The sequence below is a fragment of the Microtus pennsylvanicus genome, chromosome 1, assembly GCF_037038515.1.
Source record: "Microtus pennsylvanicus isolate mMicPen1 chromosome 1, mMicPen1.hap1, whole genome shotgun sequence".
In the NCBI taxonomy this organism is placed as follows: domain Eukaryota; kingdom Metazoa; phylum Chordata; class Mammalia; order Rodentia; family Cricetidae; genus Microtus; species Microtus pennsylvanicus.
This window is the reverse complement of record NC_134579.1, coordinates 138312265-138330767: the sequence shown is the minus strand read 5'-3', so window position 1 is coordinate 138330767 and position 18503 is coordinate 138312265. Positions and strand designations below refer to the sequence as shown.

The 18503-nt window shown below is 46.3% G+C and overlaps 2 protein-coding genes across 2 annotated transcripts; both read right to left on the bottom strand.

Moving 5' to 3' along the window:
• Positions 1 to 2933: 2933 nt before the first annotated feature.
• On the bottom strand, positions 2934 to 17198 carry LOC142858772 (cell adhesion molecule CEACAM8-like). The gene is made up of 6 exons (XM_075988492.1): positions 17128 to 17198; positions 15975 to 16334; positions 14181 to 14459; positions 13516 to 13770; positions 10968 to 11246; positions 2934 to 3587 (listed from the first exon to the last, which is right to left on the bottom strand). The coding sequence occupies exons 1-6, from the start codon at positions 17189 to 17191 to the stop codon at positions 3223 to 3225; spliced, it is 1602 nt and encodes a 533-aa protein (XP_075844607.1). The 5' UTR covers positions 17192 to 17198; the 3' UTR covers positions 2934 to 3222.
• On the bottom strand, positions 4495 to 10059 carry LOC142837211 (cell adhesion molecule CEACAM1-like). The gene is made up of 4 exons (XM_075952207.1): positions 9727 to 10059; positions 7931 to 8209; positions 7204 to 7458; positions 4495 to 4781 (listed from the first exon to the last, which is right to left on the bottom strand). Exons 1-4 carry the CDS (start codon positions 10052 to 10054, stop codon positions 4495 to 4497), a joined length of 1149 nt encoding a protein of 382 aa, XP_075808322.1. The 5' UTR covers positions 10055 to 10059.
• Positions 17199 to 18503: the final 1305 nt, after the last annotated feature.

Here is an 18503-nt window from a genome sequence, read left to right as displayed (position 1 = left end):
ACTTTTTGATGCCTAGCTTTTACATCTTGATTTAATCCATTTTTATTATTTTATATTTACCATGAGGCTCATGGCCTACAAGCAAGGTTCTAGCATCTGTCTCTGGCAGGGCTCCATGGCTTCTCTCTGACTCAGCCTTCTTCCTCCCAGCATTCAGTTTAGTTTTCCCCACCTAGCGAAGTTCTACCCAGTTATAGGTCTAAAGCAATTTCTTTATTCATTAATGGTATTTACAAGATACAGAGGGGAATCCGACATCACCTCCCCTTTTCTGTTTAAATAAAAAAGGAAGGTTTTAACTTTAACATAGTAAAATTACATATAACAAAACAGGTATCAAGCACAAATTACAGTTACAATATTGGTATCCACTTTATCTATTATCATAAATAAAGAAAACTATAAATTCTTCAACTAACCAAAGAATGCAGAAGGATATAATATTATCTAAGTAAACAAGACGTAAATTGTAAGCAACTTCAAAAACTCTAGAATTAACAGAGACAACTCGCTGCCTGGACATCATTGGAGCATCTAATCTTCAGCCCACAGGCCATAGTATCCACCAGGCTTCCCCATGAAGCAGGAAATTTCAAAGACAGTTCAGCCTATATTGACAGTTTGTCAGTAACATTTTTGTGTGTCCTAGAAGAGTCTAGCACACTCTTTCATGAAGCAGGAACACTGAAGGACAGTGTCACCTTTAGGCAATTTCAGCAGTCATTTCTCCATGGGTCCTACCTGTCCAGTTCATACAGCATAAAAACAAGCAGTCCTGATAGCTTGTGCAACCCATGGCCTATGTGACCCTGACTCAGTGACTGTGTTTCCAGTCTCAGTTTCCCTAGAATAGGACACAGGGTAAATGATCCTTTTCCGTGCCTGTAGAAGGAGCTGCTGCAAGCCTACTTTTCATCCTGCCTGGCTTCTGCACGCCTGGCTAGCTTATGCCCTGAAATAACAGCACACAAATTGTATTCATTTAAACACTGCTTGGCCCATTAGCTCTAGCCTCTTACTGGCTAATTCTCCCATCTTGATTACCCATTTCTATTAATGTGTGTGGCACCACAAGGTGGTGGCTTACTGGAAAGATTCTAACCTAGATCCATCTTGGGCTAAAGCTCCATTGTGACTGTCCTTGAGAGGAGAGGAATAGCTTCTGCCTCACTTCCCTTCTTCCCAGCATTCTGTTCTGTCTACTCCACCCACCTAAGGGATGGCCTATCAAATGGGCCAAGACAGTTTCTTTATTAACCAATGACCTTCCTCCATCACATGCCTACAAGTTCACCTTAAATATAAGCAATGACCTAACCTTCTACAAAGCAATGCCTCTCACTATTTGCCTGCAGGAAAGAATCCCAGGGCAGGACCCACAGAGGCTAAGACCTGCCATTTGTACAATTTCCTCCCATCTCTTTAGGGCTCTCCATCTTCCTGCGAGGTCTCAGAAGACCATCAGGACAGCTGGTTGGTTGCCTTTATACCCCTCCACCTATTCTGAGCATGCTGAGTCTCAGGAGGAGATGCCCAGGTGATCTGCTTCAGACATGGCTCTCACAGGCTGAGGGTCAGCAGGCTATGGGTCTACAATCAATCATTTTCCCCTGTGAGCTCCAACAGGAGGTAAATTTCAACCTAGTCCATAAGTTTCTTAAGATTCCTGGTCAGGTCTGGGATGGAGGTCTGGGCAAAGCTTAGGTTTTCATGTCTCTGCGAAAATCTCATGGTTTCGTCAGGCAGGCCCTACTGAGACCTGAAGGGTCTTTCTCAGGGCCATGTTCTAAGACAGAACCTGGGCAGAGTCTGACATTCCTGGGCTGAATTACCACACCCCCTCTCTCAGAGGGTAGATTCAACTGAGGGATTCTGGTTTATGGCTGTTTCCCCCACTCTGTGTCCTTTACTAAATGTTTGAACCACAATGTAGGGACCATAACACAGAGTCATCAGGACTGACTATCCTACATGAAGTAGAATTAACTCCACCCATGACCATGAGTGCCAGAGTCCATGTCCAGCGGGATTCTGTGCCCCAGGACGGATTGTGAAGTTGGCAAAGAATGAAGGGTCTGACCACTGGTCTTTCTAACTGATGTTCCCATCTAGCTCAGGCAGTCTTTATCTCTATAAGCCCTAATGCCTCCAAGCATGAGCAGTTCCAAATCATTTCTCTTTAATCACTCTCCAAGAATCATTAACATTTATTCATTTCAGGTTCTCTTCTTCCCACTCCTTTGACGTCATTGACCTTTACCCCATATCATTATAGTGCAAGCCAATGTTTATATCCGGCCAGGCACATCTTATTCATACTGTGCCCTAGCTGGGAGTAAATATCTGATTACAAACTAAGAGACTAAAACCCTGTGACTAGCTCTTCACACTGTGATACTTTCATATCTTTGTCACCAGCTGAGTGTATTGTCACACCTAGGATATCATTTTCAGCTGTATGCCAGTTTCTAAGTAACCTACCTCTGTATCACCTTTATGTGGACTACAGTTATAATTCTAATCTTTATAAGTTCTGAAAATAGTAATGATTAATACCTAATGCTTTAACTGCTGGACAAAATTCCTAAACTTCCTGACCATTCCTACGTGTACTTTTCTCTTAAGGGAACTGGGAGTTTTAGATTCCTTTATCGATAAGTTGATATTGGAAGAATATCTGAGTTTTCATGTCCTGGCACCAAAGAAATGCCTGACCTTTTGTGTCCTATATCTTTTCCTTATATGTTTCTGTAAGTTTTTAATGTCATCCTTTAAGAAACCATGTTCTAAGTTCTTTGTAGGATATTGATCACTTTTGGGACTGAATAAGCAATAATCATTACCGTTAGTAAGCTCCTCCTGCTCACTCAGGATGACTGCAAAGGGAGCTAGGGGCAAGAGGTGAAACTGGTTTGCATAACACATCAGAGAAATTTAATTTTTCTGCAGAATCTTTAATTCCTAGTAAACTCAGGCACAATCACAACTAACAAAGCAGAACTAAGAATCACCCTAAGAATAAGCATAGTGGAAGTTATAGAGGCCTGAAGCCCATGCACCCCTGGGATCAGCGCAGACGTCTGAAGTATTGTTTCTGAAGGTCTTTGACAAATGGATGGGTTCCCCAAAGGGCCTTGCCTCTAAAGAGCTCCATTTGCAAAACATGTATGTGTCATTCCCAGGGGTGACAGAATGGCTTCCTCCACCAGCAGTTACAGAGAATTACTTAGGGTTTACATGGATGTGCACATGTGCCATAAAATTTAAGTTTTCTGTTTCCATACGTAGCAAATAGGCTCCTTCATCTTGCTTAGTGACATTCCGGAAGACCAGGGTTCCACTTGGGTATATTTTCTCTCTGCTGCTGAATGCAGGCCCTTTTTGAACTGTGCTATCAGATTTTTGAAATCGAGCAATTTCATTGTCATCAATACTATGTTTTCCCTTGTACCAGAAAAAGGATTTGACTTTCTCTGGCATATCATGGACAAGTAGAACAACACTCTTCCCTTCAACAACATGGGGTGGAACTGCCTCCACAGTAACTGCGGGCTTGGTGCGTGAGCTCCACTGGATTGTAAGAGAGGCTAAGAGAAAAAAACAAAAAAAACATCATTATTAGGACCTTTGCATTTCGTAGAAATTGAAATCTGAGTGTGTTTGTGTGTGTGTGTGTGTGTGTGTGTGTGTGTGTGTGTGTGTGTGTGTGTGTTTGTGTGTGTGTCGTATTGGGAGGAGGTCAGCAGCATCACCCCCATTCCTCAGTACCCCTGAAGCTTTCTATTGAATGAAACTGTTTTCTCGGGTGTCTGCACAGAGCACCGCACACTTAATCAGATCCCTGTTCACACTCAGAATCTTTGGTGAGTGTAGGCATATCTTCTCTGACCTCCTTCTCTAAAGACTCCAAGCCTTCATTTTCTGGCCTTCCCAGCTCTGTTTCTTCTGAAGTGCTTGTCAGTCCCAACCCCACCTTCTAGATGTCCTTGATCCTCTGTCTTCCTGCCCAGGACTCTGTGCGGAGGAATTATTTGATTTTGGTTTAAAGCCCACTGCCTGAAACAGGCTCAGATACCTGTGAGCAAATTAGTGTCCCAGAACCTGGGATTTACTTGTGGATTCCTCAGGGTCATATGTCATGATGTTGCTTAATGGCCCCAGTCTGGGTTTTACTTGCAGAGTCACCCTGACATAGTGGGAAAGTCAGTCTTCAGCATACAGTGGCCGGTGCTGCCAATCAAAGACCAGGGAGGTTGGGAACTCATAGACAATCACCTGTCTCTAGCTCTGGTGAGCTGGCTGGGGTTAAAGGCATGCAGCACCGTGCTCAGCTTACGCCTTATTTTATCATGAGATTAACATGCATCCACCACCAAGCTAGCTGTGTTTGTATCTTGAGCCATGTTTTTCTCAGGGTGAATTTTACACATTTTGCACATTGCTGATAAAAAATTGCCCCACCCTCAACACTATGAAGTAAGAATGGAGGGGAGGTCACTCACGTCTCACGTTCAATTGGAAGGGGTCACTCCTCTTGGAACTGACTGCATTGTATATCTCACACTGGTACACTCCAGAATCCTCCTTCCTGGTGTGCGATATGGAGAGGATTCTGTTTTGGATTAAGAATACCCTGTCTGTGAATTTCATTCCCTTGCCATTGTGGAACCAGTGGAAGGCAATTGTAGAGTCACTGGAGTTGAAGTCGCAGGTCAGGTGCACAGAGTCTGGTTCTTTGACTTCAGATTTGGTGGCTTTGATGAAGGGTGTAGTCACTGGCTCTGTGGATAAATAGTGGAGGGGACCAAGTGAGAGTCGTTTACCCTCAGAGATCTCAGCCAGCTCACAGGGCCCACAGAATGAAGACACAAGATCTCATGTTTGGTGTAAGATATGGTCTCTCAGGAAAGAGCAGAATCTTCCTCTATCCAGATCACCCATAGTGACCCCGGACTCAGGGTATTCGTGTAGATTCCACACTAGGAGGCCACTCATCCCACGTGTCCAGAAACCTTGAGGGGGATTGGTGAAGAGTCCAACAATAAGAATATAGAAATGTAGGTTCCAGAAATAAGAATGTAGAAATAAGGAAATATGAAGTTGTAATCCTAGGAGAATGAGAGCAGGCAGGCTGTCAGCAGCTTTCTCAGCACCTTAAGAATTAACTGTTAACATTGGTCACTTTGCTATAGAATCCATAGCTCTATCTGCAAGACTGAAGTGACCCTCTTCAAACTGAGGGACCTCTGTAAGCTGAAGTTCAGCCTTCGTGACCCCTGGCCACTCAGGACCAGCAAATGAAGTGAACTGAGTTTACGTTTAAATGATGGCATGTATGTGACTTTTTGGTTGTGCGTTTTCCCATTCCTCGCCTGCTATGCAAAACGGGAAGTGTCAGGGGAGTGCAGAGCTTTGGTGAACACCATCAGCCAGTGCCAGAGAGAGAGGATGGACTAAACACTAACACCAGTTTAACTGAAAAACAAGGTTAATAAAATTTTTTTTAAAAAAGAATTTGTATCTGAGTTTTACCTCGTGATTGTAAAAATTCCTTTGTTCTATCCTAATGCTTGTTGCTTCTTGCTATATAAAGGGAGAGTTTGGAAACTGTGTTTTGCCACAGCCTTACAAGTCCTTCTCTGATAAACATTTTGTGCCCCATGGAAATTTATTTATTTTTTTTTTTTTTGGTTTTTCGAGATAGGGTTTCTCTGTGGCTTTGGAGCCTGTCCTGGAACTAGCTCTGTAGACCAGGCTGGTCTCGAACTCACAGAGATCCGCCTGTCTCTGCCTCCCGAGTGCTGGGATTAAAGGCGTGCGCCACCACCGCTCGGCTATTTTTTTATTTTTTAATTTTATTTCCTGGAATAAAGTTTGCTTCTGGTGTAATAGACTTTGGGGGTTTGTCCACAATCGTTGCTTGACCCCCGTGGACCCAGAAATGGGGAGAATGTTTTTTCCATAGATTTTTGTGCAAATTCTTGCACACTCTTTCTGTGAGTGTGAACAGTCAGGTCCCTGCATTAGAAAATAGCTTTCTAGGGTTTTCTTTATTAAATAATTTATTTGTTATGGGGTTAGGATAGCCCAGCTAATCTTAAAGGTATTAACTCCTAGAATTCAGGACTCGGAGAAATCCCAAAGTAAAGAATTTCTGTTTGAAGAGAAATTTATGTCCTGCTATATGGAGATGGATTAAATACCACAGAGAAGACGTGAATGACCACTGAGTTGACCACAGTCTGCCACTCTAATCTGCCATACCTGTTTTGCATTTTGTTTTTTGCTTTTTTGTTTTTCAGACAGGGTCACACTGTACAGTCCTAGATAGCCTAGAACTGGCCCTGTAGACCAGACTTGGCTCAAACTCACACTATCTCCCTGCCTCTCCCTCCTTAGTGCGGCCCTTAAAGGCACAAACCAGCACACTTGGCCGGCATTTGTTTTTGGATTTTTTTTTAGTTTATTTATTTATTTATTAAAATTTTTCACCTCCTCCCATTTCCCTTCTACTCTCCCCACTCCCCCTCCCCTCCCTTTCCAGTCCTAAAAGCAGTCAGGGTTCCCTGCCCTGTGGGAAGTACATACTTTTGTTTATAATCCTTGAGAAGAGTAAGAGAAAGAGCATCATCAAGTCGTCAGTGACATGGTTCACCCTGACTCAGAACCAGGGTCCCAGGTGCCTTCTCCACCCTCTCTTTCCCTCCAATGGTGTCAGAGCTCAGCCAATCACCCCTGAGACAGAAGCAGAGCTGGGAGCAGAGCTCTAAACTGTTGGTTACCATTTGTAGGTAGGGAGTTTTCTCCTCACATTTGGGAAAAAAGAAGTGAACATAGTAAAGCCCTGGATGTCCCTCTAAGCCCTGGAGGTCATAAGAAGAAAATGGAGGGGACAGGAAGGCTGTGTTAGTGACAGAAAGAAATCTTGACCTTAAGGCTCTCCCTCTCCTAGGAAGTCCCTCCCACAACCTGAGGTATCCAAGGCTGGGAGAAGCTCCTCCTCACATTCCAAGCTCCATCCCTATCAGCCAGGAGAAGTCAGAGCATCCTGAGAAGATCAGCATAGGGATGGAGCAGGACGCTCAGGATAGAGTGGAGTTTTGCTTTTTCCCTAGACATGGGCTGGAAATTAAATTCTGCTGCATCTTACCAGAAAGCCAAAAAACTCTAAACCTGGCACTGATATTTCAGAGATCCACTTACCAAGGACTTCAATGTTCTTGACTCTGGTCTTATTGAGGCCAGTGACAAAGTAATGGATGAGGCAGGTATAGGATCCACTGTTATTAGTAGTGATGTTGGGGATAAAGAGCTCTTGGGAGGATGATACTAGCTCTCCATTGACAAACCAAGAGTACAGCGCGGGTGGGAGAGCAGCTGAATGGCAGGAGAGACTGAGGTTTGTCCTTGAACGAAAATAAGTATTTGTGGGGGATATAATCGGGACATCTGGACCATCTGGAACAAACACAACAAAGGCACATGTGATGTCAGCAGAGGGAAGGGCAATACTGGTCTGCAGAAGGCCATAGTATCTCTCTGAGCTGTGCTATAACTTCAGCTGAGCAGGTTCCAAGAGCTGTGGTGCCGATTAGTACAGGAGTATTCATGCAGCAGGCACAAATCCTGATCCATCTCGATCAAAGCACAGGAACATCCCCACTGCACACTCACGTGTGCACTGAGCCTGAGACTGATCTGTCCCCTGTCTCCAACACCCTGAGTCTCTCTAGGTAGAAGTCCCTCCAGCCCATTCCAGCTCAATGCTGGGCCTGGCTGCATGTACCTGGGCTGGGCCAGGAGGCCCTCCCTGTTCAGCCTAGGGATCTGTGTGGTAGATCTGTGTCACCAACCCAAGGGGACAGAGTGTCCTAGCTCAAACTGTCTGTATTTAGGCAGCTGTAAAAATTATAAAACAGATAATACTCACAGGTAATTTCCAGATGGAATGGATAACTTCGGGAGGTGCTCACTGGGTTCCGGGTTTCACACTCATAATCTCCTGTGTCATTCCTCACAACACTGAGTAAAGTGAGAGTCCTGTTGTCCTCAGACAGCTTCAGCCTGTCACCTTCTGAGAGGCTTTGGCCATTTCTCCTCCACAGGTAGTTTGTATTCTCAGTCTCAGGCTCACACATGAATGCTACTGAGTCCTCACCCTCCATGGGATTGGAATTGTTGCTTGTGATTTTGGGCTTGGGTAGCAGTGCTGTGTGCAGACAAGAGAAGGAATTTTGTCCTGTTTGGTGCCTCTGATTCTTGCAAGGGCCTCTTTAAACAGAGCTAGTCTCCAATCTCCCTTCCAACCCAGAACCTCAAAGAATCAGGCAGGAAACAAATTACAGATGGAGTAGCTGAGCTCTCAGTGACAATGGGTCCTCTGTGCTGTATATGGGAGAAGCAAGGGCTTTCCCAGGAGGGAATTGAGCTGCAGTGTGTGGTGATGGACAGACTCGAGACTTGGAATCAGAGACCTCATGTTATCTCCTGGTCCTCACTGACACATTGCATGTCTTGGGACACTATGTGTGAGTCCCTCCAGCTGCCCTGACCTCCACTTCTCAGGACCAGTGACTCCACTTGGAGGACCAGTGCCCTCCAAGCCTTTGCTGCTCAGGGCTCTCCTAAACATCGCTCATGATTGGTCTTCCCATTGAGTTCCCTGAGAACCTGACAGCCAGTCAGAGATCTCACACCCATCCGAATCTGGTTAGCACTCAGGTCAGGCTGGGCTTCAGCTGGGCCATTCTTGTCAGGAGTTTGATGTTGACTGACATGAATCAGGGACCCATAAAAGAAGCCTGAGTCTAGTAAATGATCTATAAGACTCAGGGGCACCTAATAGAGTCTCCATGGTGGGGAGGCTGGAGATGTGGCTGTTGACAGATAGCTTGTGCCACCCATGGCCTTTGTGACCCTGACTCAGTGACTGTGTTTCCTGTCTCAGTTTCCCTAGAATAGGGCACAGAGTAAATGATCGTTGCTTGCAAGTTAACCTGAAAGGTGAGCAATGGCCTGACTTTCCACCAAGCAGTGTCTCTTACTATTTGCCTGCAGGAAATAATCCCAGGGCTGGACCCCCAGAGGCAAGGAGCTGCCATTTGTACACTTTTCTCCCATCTCTTTAGGGCTCTCCACCTTCCTGCGAGGTCTCAGAAGACCATCAGGACAGCTGGCTGGTTGTCTTTAATAGCCCTCCACCTATGCTGAGCAAACTGAGTCTCTGGAGGAGATGCCCAGGTGACCTGCCTCAAACATGACTCTCACAGGCTGAGGGTCAGCAGGCTACCAGCCTGCAACCAATCATTGTCTCCTGTCAGCTCCAACAGGAGGTCAAATTCCAACCCAGTCTTTGAGATCCCAGAATTCCTGGTCCAGTCTGGGATGGAGGTCTGAAGCAAAGCTTTGGGTGTTCATTTCTCTGTGAAAATCTCATGGTGTTCTCAGACAGGCCCGGCCTGAGTCCTGAAGGGTCTTTCTCGAGGCCATGTTCATGATGAGATCTAAGACCCTGGGCAGAGTCTGACATGCCTGGGCTGAGTTACCTCACCTTCTCTCTCAGAGGGTAGATTCTAGTTACTGATCCTGATTTATTTCTGTTTCCTCCATTCTGTGGCCTTTTCTAAATGTTTGAACCATAATGCGGGGACCATAACAAGTCATCCAGGACTGACAATTCTATGAGTGAAGTAGGATTAGGTCTACAATGACCCAGAGGTTACTTACGGTGTACATCGAACTTCACAGATGCATTTCTAGCATCAAGGTTTCCCATTTTCATATGTAGCATGTAGGGTACTGCATCTTTCTGAGCGACATTCAGTAAGAGCAGAGATCCATTGAGGTATATTTTTACTCTGCCACTGTATGCAGGCCCTCTTTTATATGTTTCTCCTGGTTTTACAAATTTTACAATCTCCTTTTTCTCATCCACATTTTCTCCCTTGTACCAGGAAAAGACTTGGAGTGACTCTGGCAGATTGTGGACAAGTAGAAGAACATTTGCCCCTTCAGCAACATGGGGCGGAACTGCTTCCACAGTGACTTGGGCCATGGTGGGAGAGCTCCAGTAGGTGAAAAGTGAGGCTAAGAGGGAAGAGGAAGAAAACCGATTGATATTAGATCTTTGCATTTGGAGGAAATTGAGACCTGAGCGTGTTCAACTCGCAGCCATGGTGTGTGTGTGTCCTGTTGAGGAAGGTCTGGGGCATCACCCCATTCCTCTGTACTCCTGAATCTTTCCAGTGAACGAAACTCTCTTCTTAGGTGTCCACACAGCTCACCCCTAACTCCCTCAGATCCCTGCTCACACTTAGAATCTTTGGTGAGTGTAGGCATGTCTTCTCTGACCTCCTTCTCTAAAGACTCCAAGCATTCATTTGGGAAGCAGGCCTTCCCAGCTCTGTTTCTTCTGAAGTGCTTGTCAGTCCCAACCCCACCTTCTAGATGTCCTTGATCCTCTGTCTTCCTGCCCAGGACTCTGTGCGGAGGAATTATTTGATTTTGGTTTAAAGCCCACTGCCTGAAACAGGCTCAGATACCTGTGAGCAAATTAGTGTCCCAGAGCCTGGGGTTTACTTGTGGATTCCTCAGGGTCATATGTCATGATGTTGCTTAATGGCCCCAGTCTGGGTTTTACTTGCAGAGTCACCCTGACATAGTGGGAACGTCAGTCTTCAGCATACAGTGGCCGGTGTTGCCAATCAAAGACCAGGGAGGTTGGGAACTCATAGACAATCACCTGTCTCTAGCTCTGGTGTGCTGGCTGGGGTTAAAGGCATGCAGCACCGTGCTCAGCTTACGCCTTATTTTATCATGAGATTAACATGCATCCACCACCAAGCTGGCTGTGTTTGTATCTTAGCCATGTTTTTCTCCTGGTGAATTTTACACATTTTGCACATTGCTGATAAAAAATTGCCCCACCCTCAACACTATGAAGTAAGAATGGAGGGAAGGTCACTCACGTCTTACGTTCAACTGGAAGGGGTCACTCCTCTTGGAACTGACTGCATTGTATATCTCACACTGGTACACTCCAGAATCCTCCTTCCTGGCGTGCGATATGGAGAGGGTTCCGTTTTGAACTAAGAATACCCTGTCTGTGAATTCCATTCCCTTGCCATTGTGGAACCAGCGGAAGGCAATTGTAGAGTCACTGGAGTTGAAGTCGCAGGTCAGGTGCACAGAGTCTGGTTCTTTGACTTCAGATTTGGTGGCTTTGATGAAGGGTGTAGTCACTGGCTCTGTGGATAAACAGTGGAGGGGACCAAGTGAGAGTCATTTACCCTCAGAGATCTCAGCCAGCTCACAGGGCCCACAGAATGAAGACACAAGATCTCATGTTTGGTGTAAGATATGGTCTCTCAGGAAAGAGCAGAATCATCCTCTACCCAGATCACCCACAGTGACCCCGGACTCAGGATATTCGTGTAGATTCCACACTAGGAGGCCACTCATCCCACGTGTCCAGAAACCTTGAGGGGGATTGGTGAAGAGTCCAACAATAAGAATATAGAAATGTAGGTTCCAGAAATAAGAATGTAGAAATAAGGAAATATGAAGTTGTAAGCCCAGGAGAATGAGAGCAGGCTGTCAGCAGCTTTCTCGGCACCTTAAGAATTAACTGTTAACATTGGTCACTTTGCTATAGAATCCATAGCTCTATCTGCAAGACTGAAGTGACCCTCTTCAAACTGTGGGACCTCTGTAAGCTGAAGTTCAGCCTTCGTGACCCCTGGCCACTCAGGACCAGCAAATGAAGTGAACTGAGTTTACGTTTAAATGATGGCATGTATGTGACTTTTTGGTTTTGCGTTTTCCCATTCCTCTCGTGCTATGCAAAACGGGAAGTGTCAGGGGAGTGCAGAGCTTTGGTGAACACCATCAGCCAGTGCCAGAGAGAAAGGATGGACTAAACACTAACACCAGTTTAACTGAAAAACAAGGTTAATAAAATTTTTTTTTAAAAAGAATTTGTATCTGAGTTTTACCTCGAGATTGTAAAAATTCCTTTGTTCTTTCCTAATGCTTGTTGCTTCTTGCTATATAAAGGGAGAGTTTGGAAACTGTTTTGCCACAGCCTTACAAGTCCTTCTCTGATAAACTTTTTGTGCCCCATGGAAATTTATTTTTTTTTATTTTTTAATTTTTTCCTGGAATAAAGTTTGCTTCTGGTTTAATAGACCTTGGGGGTTTGTCCGCAATTATTAATTGACCCCCATAGACCCAGTAATGGGGAGAATTTTTTTTCCATTGATTTTTGTGCAAATTCTTGCACACTCTTTCTGTGAGTGTGAACAGTCAGGTCCCTGCATTAGAAAATAGCTTTCTAGGTTTTTTTTTATTAAATAATTTATTTGTTATGGGGTTAGGATAGCCCAGCTATTCTTAAAGGTATTAACTCCTAGAATTCATGACTCAAAGAAATCCCAAAGTAAAGAATTTCTGTTTGAAGAAAAATTTACGTCGTGCTACATGGAGATGGATTAAGTACCACAGAGAAGACGTGAATGACCACTGAGTTGACCACAGTCTGCCACTCTAATCTGGCATACCTGTTTTGCATTTTGTTTTTTGCTTTTTTGTTTTCAGACAGGGTCACACTGTACAGTTCTGGCTAGCCTAGACCTTGCCATGTAGACCAGACTTGGCTCAAACTCACACTATCTTCCTGCCTCTCCCTCCTTAGTGTGGCCCTTAAAGGCACAAACCCGCACACTTGGCCGGCATTTGTTTTTGGATTTTTTTTTAGTTTATTTATTTATTTATTCATTAAAAATTTTCACCTCCTCCCCTCCTCCCATTTCCCTCCTACTCCTCCCACTCCCTCTCCCCTGCCTATCCAGTCGTAAGAGCAGTAGGGTTCCCTGCCCTGTGGGAAGTCCATACTTTTGTTTATAATCCTTGAGAAGAGTAAGGGAGAGAGATTATCATCAAGTCGTCAGTGACATGGTTTACCCTGAGTCAAAACCAGGGTCCCAGGTGCCTTTTCCACCCTCTCTTCTTCTCCAATGGAGTCAGAGCTCAGCCAATCACCCCTGAGACAGAAGCAGAGCTGGGAGCAGAGCTCTGAACTGCTGGTTCCCATTTGTAGGGAGGGAGTTTTCTCCTCACATTTGGGAAAAAAGAAGTGAACATAGTAAAGCCCTGGATGTCCCTCTAAGCCCTGGAGGTCATAAGAAGAAAATGGAGGGGACAGGAAGGCTGTGTTAGTGACAGAAAGAAATCTTGACCTTAAGGCTCTCCCTCCCCTAGGAAGTCCCTCCCACAACCTGAGGTTTCCAAGGCTGGGAGAAGCTCCTCCTCACACTCCAAGCTCCAACCCTATCAGCCAAGAGAAGTCAGAGCATCCTGAGAAGATCAGACATAGGGATGAAGCAGGACACTCAGGAGAAAATGGAGTTTTGCTTGTTCCCATAGACATGGGCTGGAAATTAAATTCTGCTGCATCTTACCAGAAAGCCAAAAGACTCCACTACAAACCTGTCGCTGATATTTTAGAGATCCACTTACCAAGGACTGTAATGTTCTTGACTGTGGTCCTATTGAGGCGAGTGATAGATTTATAGACGAAGCAGGTATAGGATCCACTGTTATTAGTAGTGATGTTGGGGATAAAGAGCTCTTGGGAGGATGACACCAGCTCTCCATTGACAAACCAAGAGTACTGTGCGGGTGAGTTAACAGCTGAATGGCAGGAGAGACTGAGGTTTGTCCTTGAACGAAAATAAGTATTTGAAGGGGATATGATCGGGATGTCTGTACCATCTGGAGCAAACAGAATAAAGGCACATGTGATGTCAGCAGAGCGAAGGGGAATCTTGGTCTGCAGAAGGTCATAGTATCTCTCTGAGCTGTGCTATAACCAGAGCTGAGGTGCAGATCAATAGAAAAGTATTCATGCAGCAGTCACAAGCCCTGATCCATCTCAAGCACCAACATCCCCACTTCACACGTGGGTGTGCACTGAACCTGAGCCTGTCTCCATCACCCTGAGCCTCAAACCCATTCCAGCTCAATGCTGGGCCTGGCTGCATGTTCTTGTGATGGGCCAGAAAGTCCTGGCCTGCCTAGGTATCTGTGTAGTGGGTCTGTGTCACCAACCCAAGGGGACTGAGTTTTCTAGCTCTAACCCTTTGTATAGAAAGATGTAGCCAGGTGAAGCAGACAATACTCACAGGTAATATTCAGAGTGAATGGGTCACTTCGGGAGGTGCTCACTGGGTTCCGGGTTTCACACTCATAATCTCCTGTGTCATTCCTCACAACACTGAGTAAAGTGAGAGTCCTGTTGTCCTCAGACAGCTTCAGCCTGTCACCTTCTGAGAGGCTTTGGCCATTTCTCCTCCACAGGTAGCTTGTACTCTCTGTCTCAGGCTCACACATGAATGCTACTGAGTCCTCACCCTCCATGGGATTGGAATTGTTGCTTGTGATTTTCGGCTTGGGTAGCAGTGCTGTGTGTGCAGACAACAGAGAGAAGGTTGCCCTGAGTGGTGCCTCTGATTCTTGCAAGGGCCTCTTTCAACAGAGATTGTCTCCTATCTCCCCACAAACCCAGATCCTCAAAGAATCAGGCAAGAAGCAAATTACAGGCAGATGGAATAGCTGAGCTTCTAGAGACAATGGGGCCTCTGTGCTGTGTATGGGAGAAGGAAGCGCTTTCCCAGGAGGGAATTGAGCTGCAGTGTGTGGTGATGGACAGACTCGAGACTTGGAATCAGAGACCTCATGTTATCTCCTGGTCCTCACTGACCCATTACGTGTCTTGGGACACTATGTGTGAGTCCCTCCAGCTGCCCTGACCTTCACTGCTCAGTGAGGACCAGCGCCCTCCAAGCCTTTGCTGCTCAGGGCTCTCCTACAGATAGGTCATGATTGGTCTTCCCATTGAGTTCCCTGAGAACCTGACAGCCCGTCAGAGACCCCACATAGATCAGGATCTGGTTAGCACTCAGGTCAGGCTGGGCTTCAGCTGGGCCATTCTTGTCAGGAGTTTGATGTTGACTGACATGAATCAGGGAACCTTAAAGGAAGCCCAAGTCTAGTAAATGATCTATAACCCTCAGGGGTACCTAACAGGGTCTCCATGGTGGGGAGGCTGGAGATGTGGTGTGGACAGATAGCTTGTGCCACCCATGGCCTGTGTGACTCTGACTCAGTGATTGTTTCCTGTCTCAGTTTCCCTAGAATAGGACAATGATTGTTGCCATACCTACAAGTTCACCTGAAAGGTGAGCAATGATCTGACCTTCCACAAAGCAGTGTCTCTTACTTACTGTTTGCCTACAGGAAATAAACTCAGGTCCGGATCCCCAGAGGCAGGGAGCTGCCATTTGTACACTTTTCTCCCATCTCTTTAGGGCTCTCCACCTTCCTGCGAGGTCTCAGAAGACCATCAGGACAGCTGGCTGGTTGTCTTTCATACCCCTCCACCTATGCTGAGCACACTGAGTCTCAGGAGGAGATGCCCAGGTGACCTGCCTCAGACATGGCTGTCACAGGCTGATGGTCAGCAGGCTACCAGCCTACAATCAATCATTGTCCCCTGTCAGCTCCAACAGGAGGTCAAATTCCAACCCAGTCTATAAGCTTCTCAGCATTCCTGGTCCAGTCTGGGAAGGAGGTCAGAAACAAACCTGGTGTTCATGTCTCTGTGAAAATCTCATGGTTTTCTCAGTCAGGCCCTGCCTGAGTCCTGAAGGGTCTTTCTCAAGGCCATGCTCATGATGAACATCTAAGACCCTGGGCAGAGTCTGAGATGCCTGGGCTGAGTTACCTCCCCCCCCCTCTCTGAGAGTGGATTCTAGTTAGGGATCCTGATTTATTGCTGTTTCCTCCACTCCGTGTCCTTTACTAAATGCTTGAGCCACAATGTGGGGACCATAACACAGTCATCCAGCACTGACAATTCTATGTGTGAAGTAGGATTAAGTCCACCCATGACCCAGAGGTTACAGAGAATTACTTACAGTGAACATGGAACTGCACGGATCTTGTAATAAAATGATAGCTTTGCGTTATCATTTGGAACGTGTAGGCTCCAGTGTCTTTCTGAGTGATGTTCTGGAAGAGCAGGGATCCATTGGGGTATATTGTCTCTCTGCCACTGTATGCAGGCCCTGTTTTATTTACATTATCTGACGTTATAAATCGTGTAATTTCGTTACTGTTATCCGGATTTTCTCCCTTGTGCCAGTAAAAGACTTGGGGTGTCTCTGGCAGATTGTGGACAAGTAGAAGAACATTCGCCCCTTCAGCAGCATGGGGCGGAACTGCTTCCACAGTGACTTGGGCCGTGGTGGGAGAGCTCCAGTAGATCAAAAGTGAGGCTAAGAGGGAAGAGAGAAAAACTATCAATATTAGATCTTTGCATTTGGTAGAAATTGAGACCTGGGTGTGTTCAAATCTCAGCCTTGGTGTGTGTGTCCTATTGGGTGGAGGTCAGCAGCATCACCCCCATTCCTTAGTACCCCTAAATCTTTCCACTGAAGGAAACTTTTCTCTGGTGTCTGCACAGCCAACCCCTTACTCCCTCAGATCCCTGCTCACACTCATAATCTTTGGTGAGTGTAGGCATGTCTTCTCTGACCTCCTCCTCTAAAGCCTTCATTTTCTGACCTTCCCAGCTCTGTTTCTTCTGAAGTCCTTGTCAACCACAACCCCACCTTCTAGATATCCTTGCTGCTCTGTCTTCCTGCCCAGGACTCTGTGAGGAGAACTGGTTTGATTTGGGTTTAAATCCCACTGCCTGGAACAGGCTCAGACACCTGTGGGCAAATCAATATCCCAGAGCCTGAGGTTTATGTGCAGATTCCTCAGGGTCGTATGTATGAAATGACCCTGTTTACTGGCCCTAGTTTGAGTTTTACTTGGAGAGTCACCCTGACACAGTTGTGGGAGTCAGTCTTCAGGGTACAGAGGCCAGTGCTGATAAACTTGCAGTGGGGAACCCCTGAGTTTTCCTCCCCACTTACCAATTCACATTCTCTGCGAGCTTCCTGTTGCTCTCAGGCTTCAAGCAGAAGCCAGATGTCTCCTCTCAGGCACAATCCCCCTCCCAGAAGACCCCATCCAGTCTCTGAGCTCCCCTGCTGTCCACACCCCTGAGGACTGTATCCTCACCTGCCAGCAGGAGTCCCCTACAGGGTAGCTGTCCTTTGTGGAGAGGGGCTGAGGAGAGCTCCATGTCTCTGCTGTGGCCTAAGCTCTTCCTCTGGAGAGGAGGTTTGCTTCTCAGGCTGCTGCCAAGTGTGGCTGCTCTGGTGTCTTTTTCGGCTTTTATTCCAAGACTTGAGCCTCCTCCCAAAAAAATGACACCTCCTGGAGTCACATGGGCTGGGGGTGGAGTCGGGGTATCAGTCTGCCTCTGATCCTTCTGTTCCTTTATCTCTCTCTCTCTCCCTCTCTCTCTCCCTCTCTCTCTCTCTCTCTCTCTCTCTCTCTCTCTCTCTCTCTCTCTCTCTCTCTTGGTATGTCAAGACAGAGTTTCTCTGTGGCTTTTGGAGTCTGTGCTGGAACTAGCTCTTGTAGCCAGGCTGGCCTTGAACTCACAGAGATCCACCTGCCTCTGCCTCCCAAGTACTGGGATAAAAGGTGTGTGCCACAACAGCCCGGCCTTATTCCTTTCTTTCTGGTTCAGTGTTCTAGAACTTTGAGACACAAGGTTCAGAAATGTCCTGTGTGCCAAGAGAACAGCAGCTCAACCCAGGACATTTCCCTGCACTTCCTATAGCCTAGAGTGTATTTCCTTGTGACAGAAAATCCCAGCAGAGCCCAGTCTGCTCAGTGACCTCAATGCTCTGGGAAAGTGGGAGTTACTCCCTGGAGAGAGTTGCAGTAATCTCTAGGAGCGAGAAAAGGTCTGAGTGACAACTGGGAAGGGCCCAGATTCATGGTCACTGCTCTCACCAGTCAGGTGTTCCATATAGTGATACAAGTTATCTCAGGGGTTCACATCCTGACATGCAGGAGGAGGTGACCTGTGTACTAGAAAGAGGACTGTGTGTTCCAGCTCCCTATGGAGAAACCCAGGAGACATCCCTCCCCCCAGCTCCCTGTGCTGACCAAATGTGATTCAGGTCTGCCCATGCCCTCCCTAACCCTTCTGGGATGCCTTTGTTCTCCTTGGTGACTGCCCTGTGACCTCCCCATCTTTCCTCATGGGTGTAGTGAGGGGGAGGGGACTACATAGGGTCTCCTTGTAGAGTTGGGTTCTCAGAGACACAGGAAATTGATGGAGGAAGGTCATTGGCTAGTAAAGAAACTGCCTAGGCCCATTTGATAGGCCAACCCTTAGATGGGTGGAGTAAACAGAACAGAATGCTTGGAGAAAGGATCCGAGTGAGGAGTTGCCATGATTCTCCCACTCCAGACAGAAGGAGGTTAAGATCTTCCCTGGTAAGTCACCTCGTGGGCTACACAGATTATTAAAAATGGGTTAGATCAATATGTAAGAGCTAGCCAATAAGAGGCTGGAACTAATGGGCCAGGCAGTGTTT

Excerpts from the sequence above, each read along its gene's own strand:
- LOC142837211 (XM_075952207.1), bottom strand. The coding sequence starts at position 10,054 with ATGGCCCAAGTCACTGTGGAAGCAGTTCCGCCCCATGTTGCTGAAGGG. Across the intron at positions 8,210-9,726 it reads TGTGAAGTTCGATGTACACC|CACTGCTACCCAAGCCCAAA; the intron begins GTAAGTAACCTC and ends GTCTGCACACAG. Across the intron at positions 4,782-7,203 it reads CAAGAACATTGAAGTCCTTG|AGCCAGTGACTACACCCTTC; the intron begins GTAAGTGGATCT and ends ATTTATCCACAG.
- LOC142858772 (XM_075988492.1), bottom strand. The coding sequence starts at position 17,191 with ATGGAGCTCTCCTCAGCCCCTCTCCACAAAGGACAGCTACCCTGTAGG. Across the intron at positions 13,771-14,180 it reads ATTCACTCTGAATATTACCT|ATGGTACAGACATCCCGATC; the intron begins GTGAGTATTGTC and ends TGTTTGCTCCAG. Across the intron at positions 3,588-10,967 it reads CTTCCAGTTGAACGTAAGAC|CCTCTCTTACAATCCAGTGG; the intron begins GTGAGTGACCTT and ends TTTTTCTCTTAG.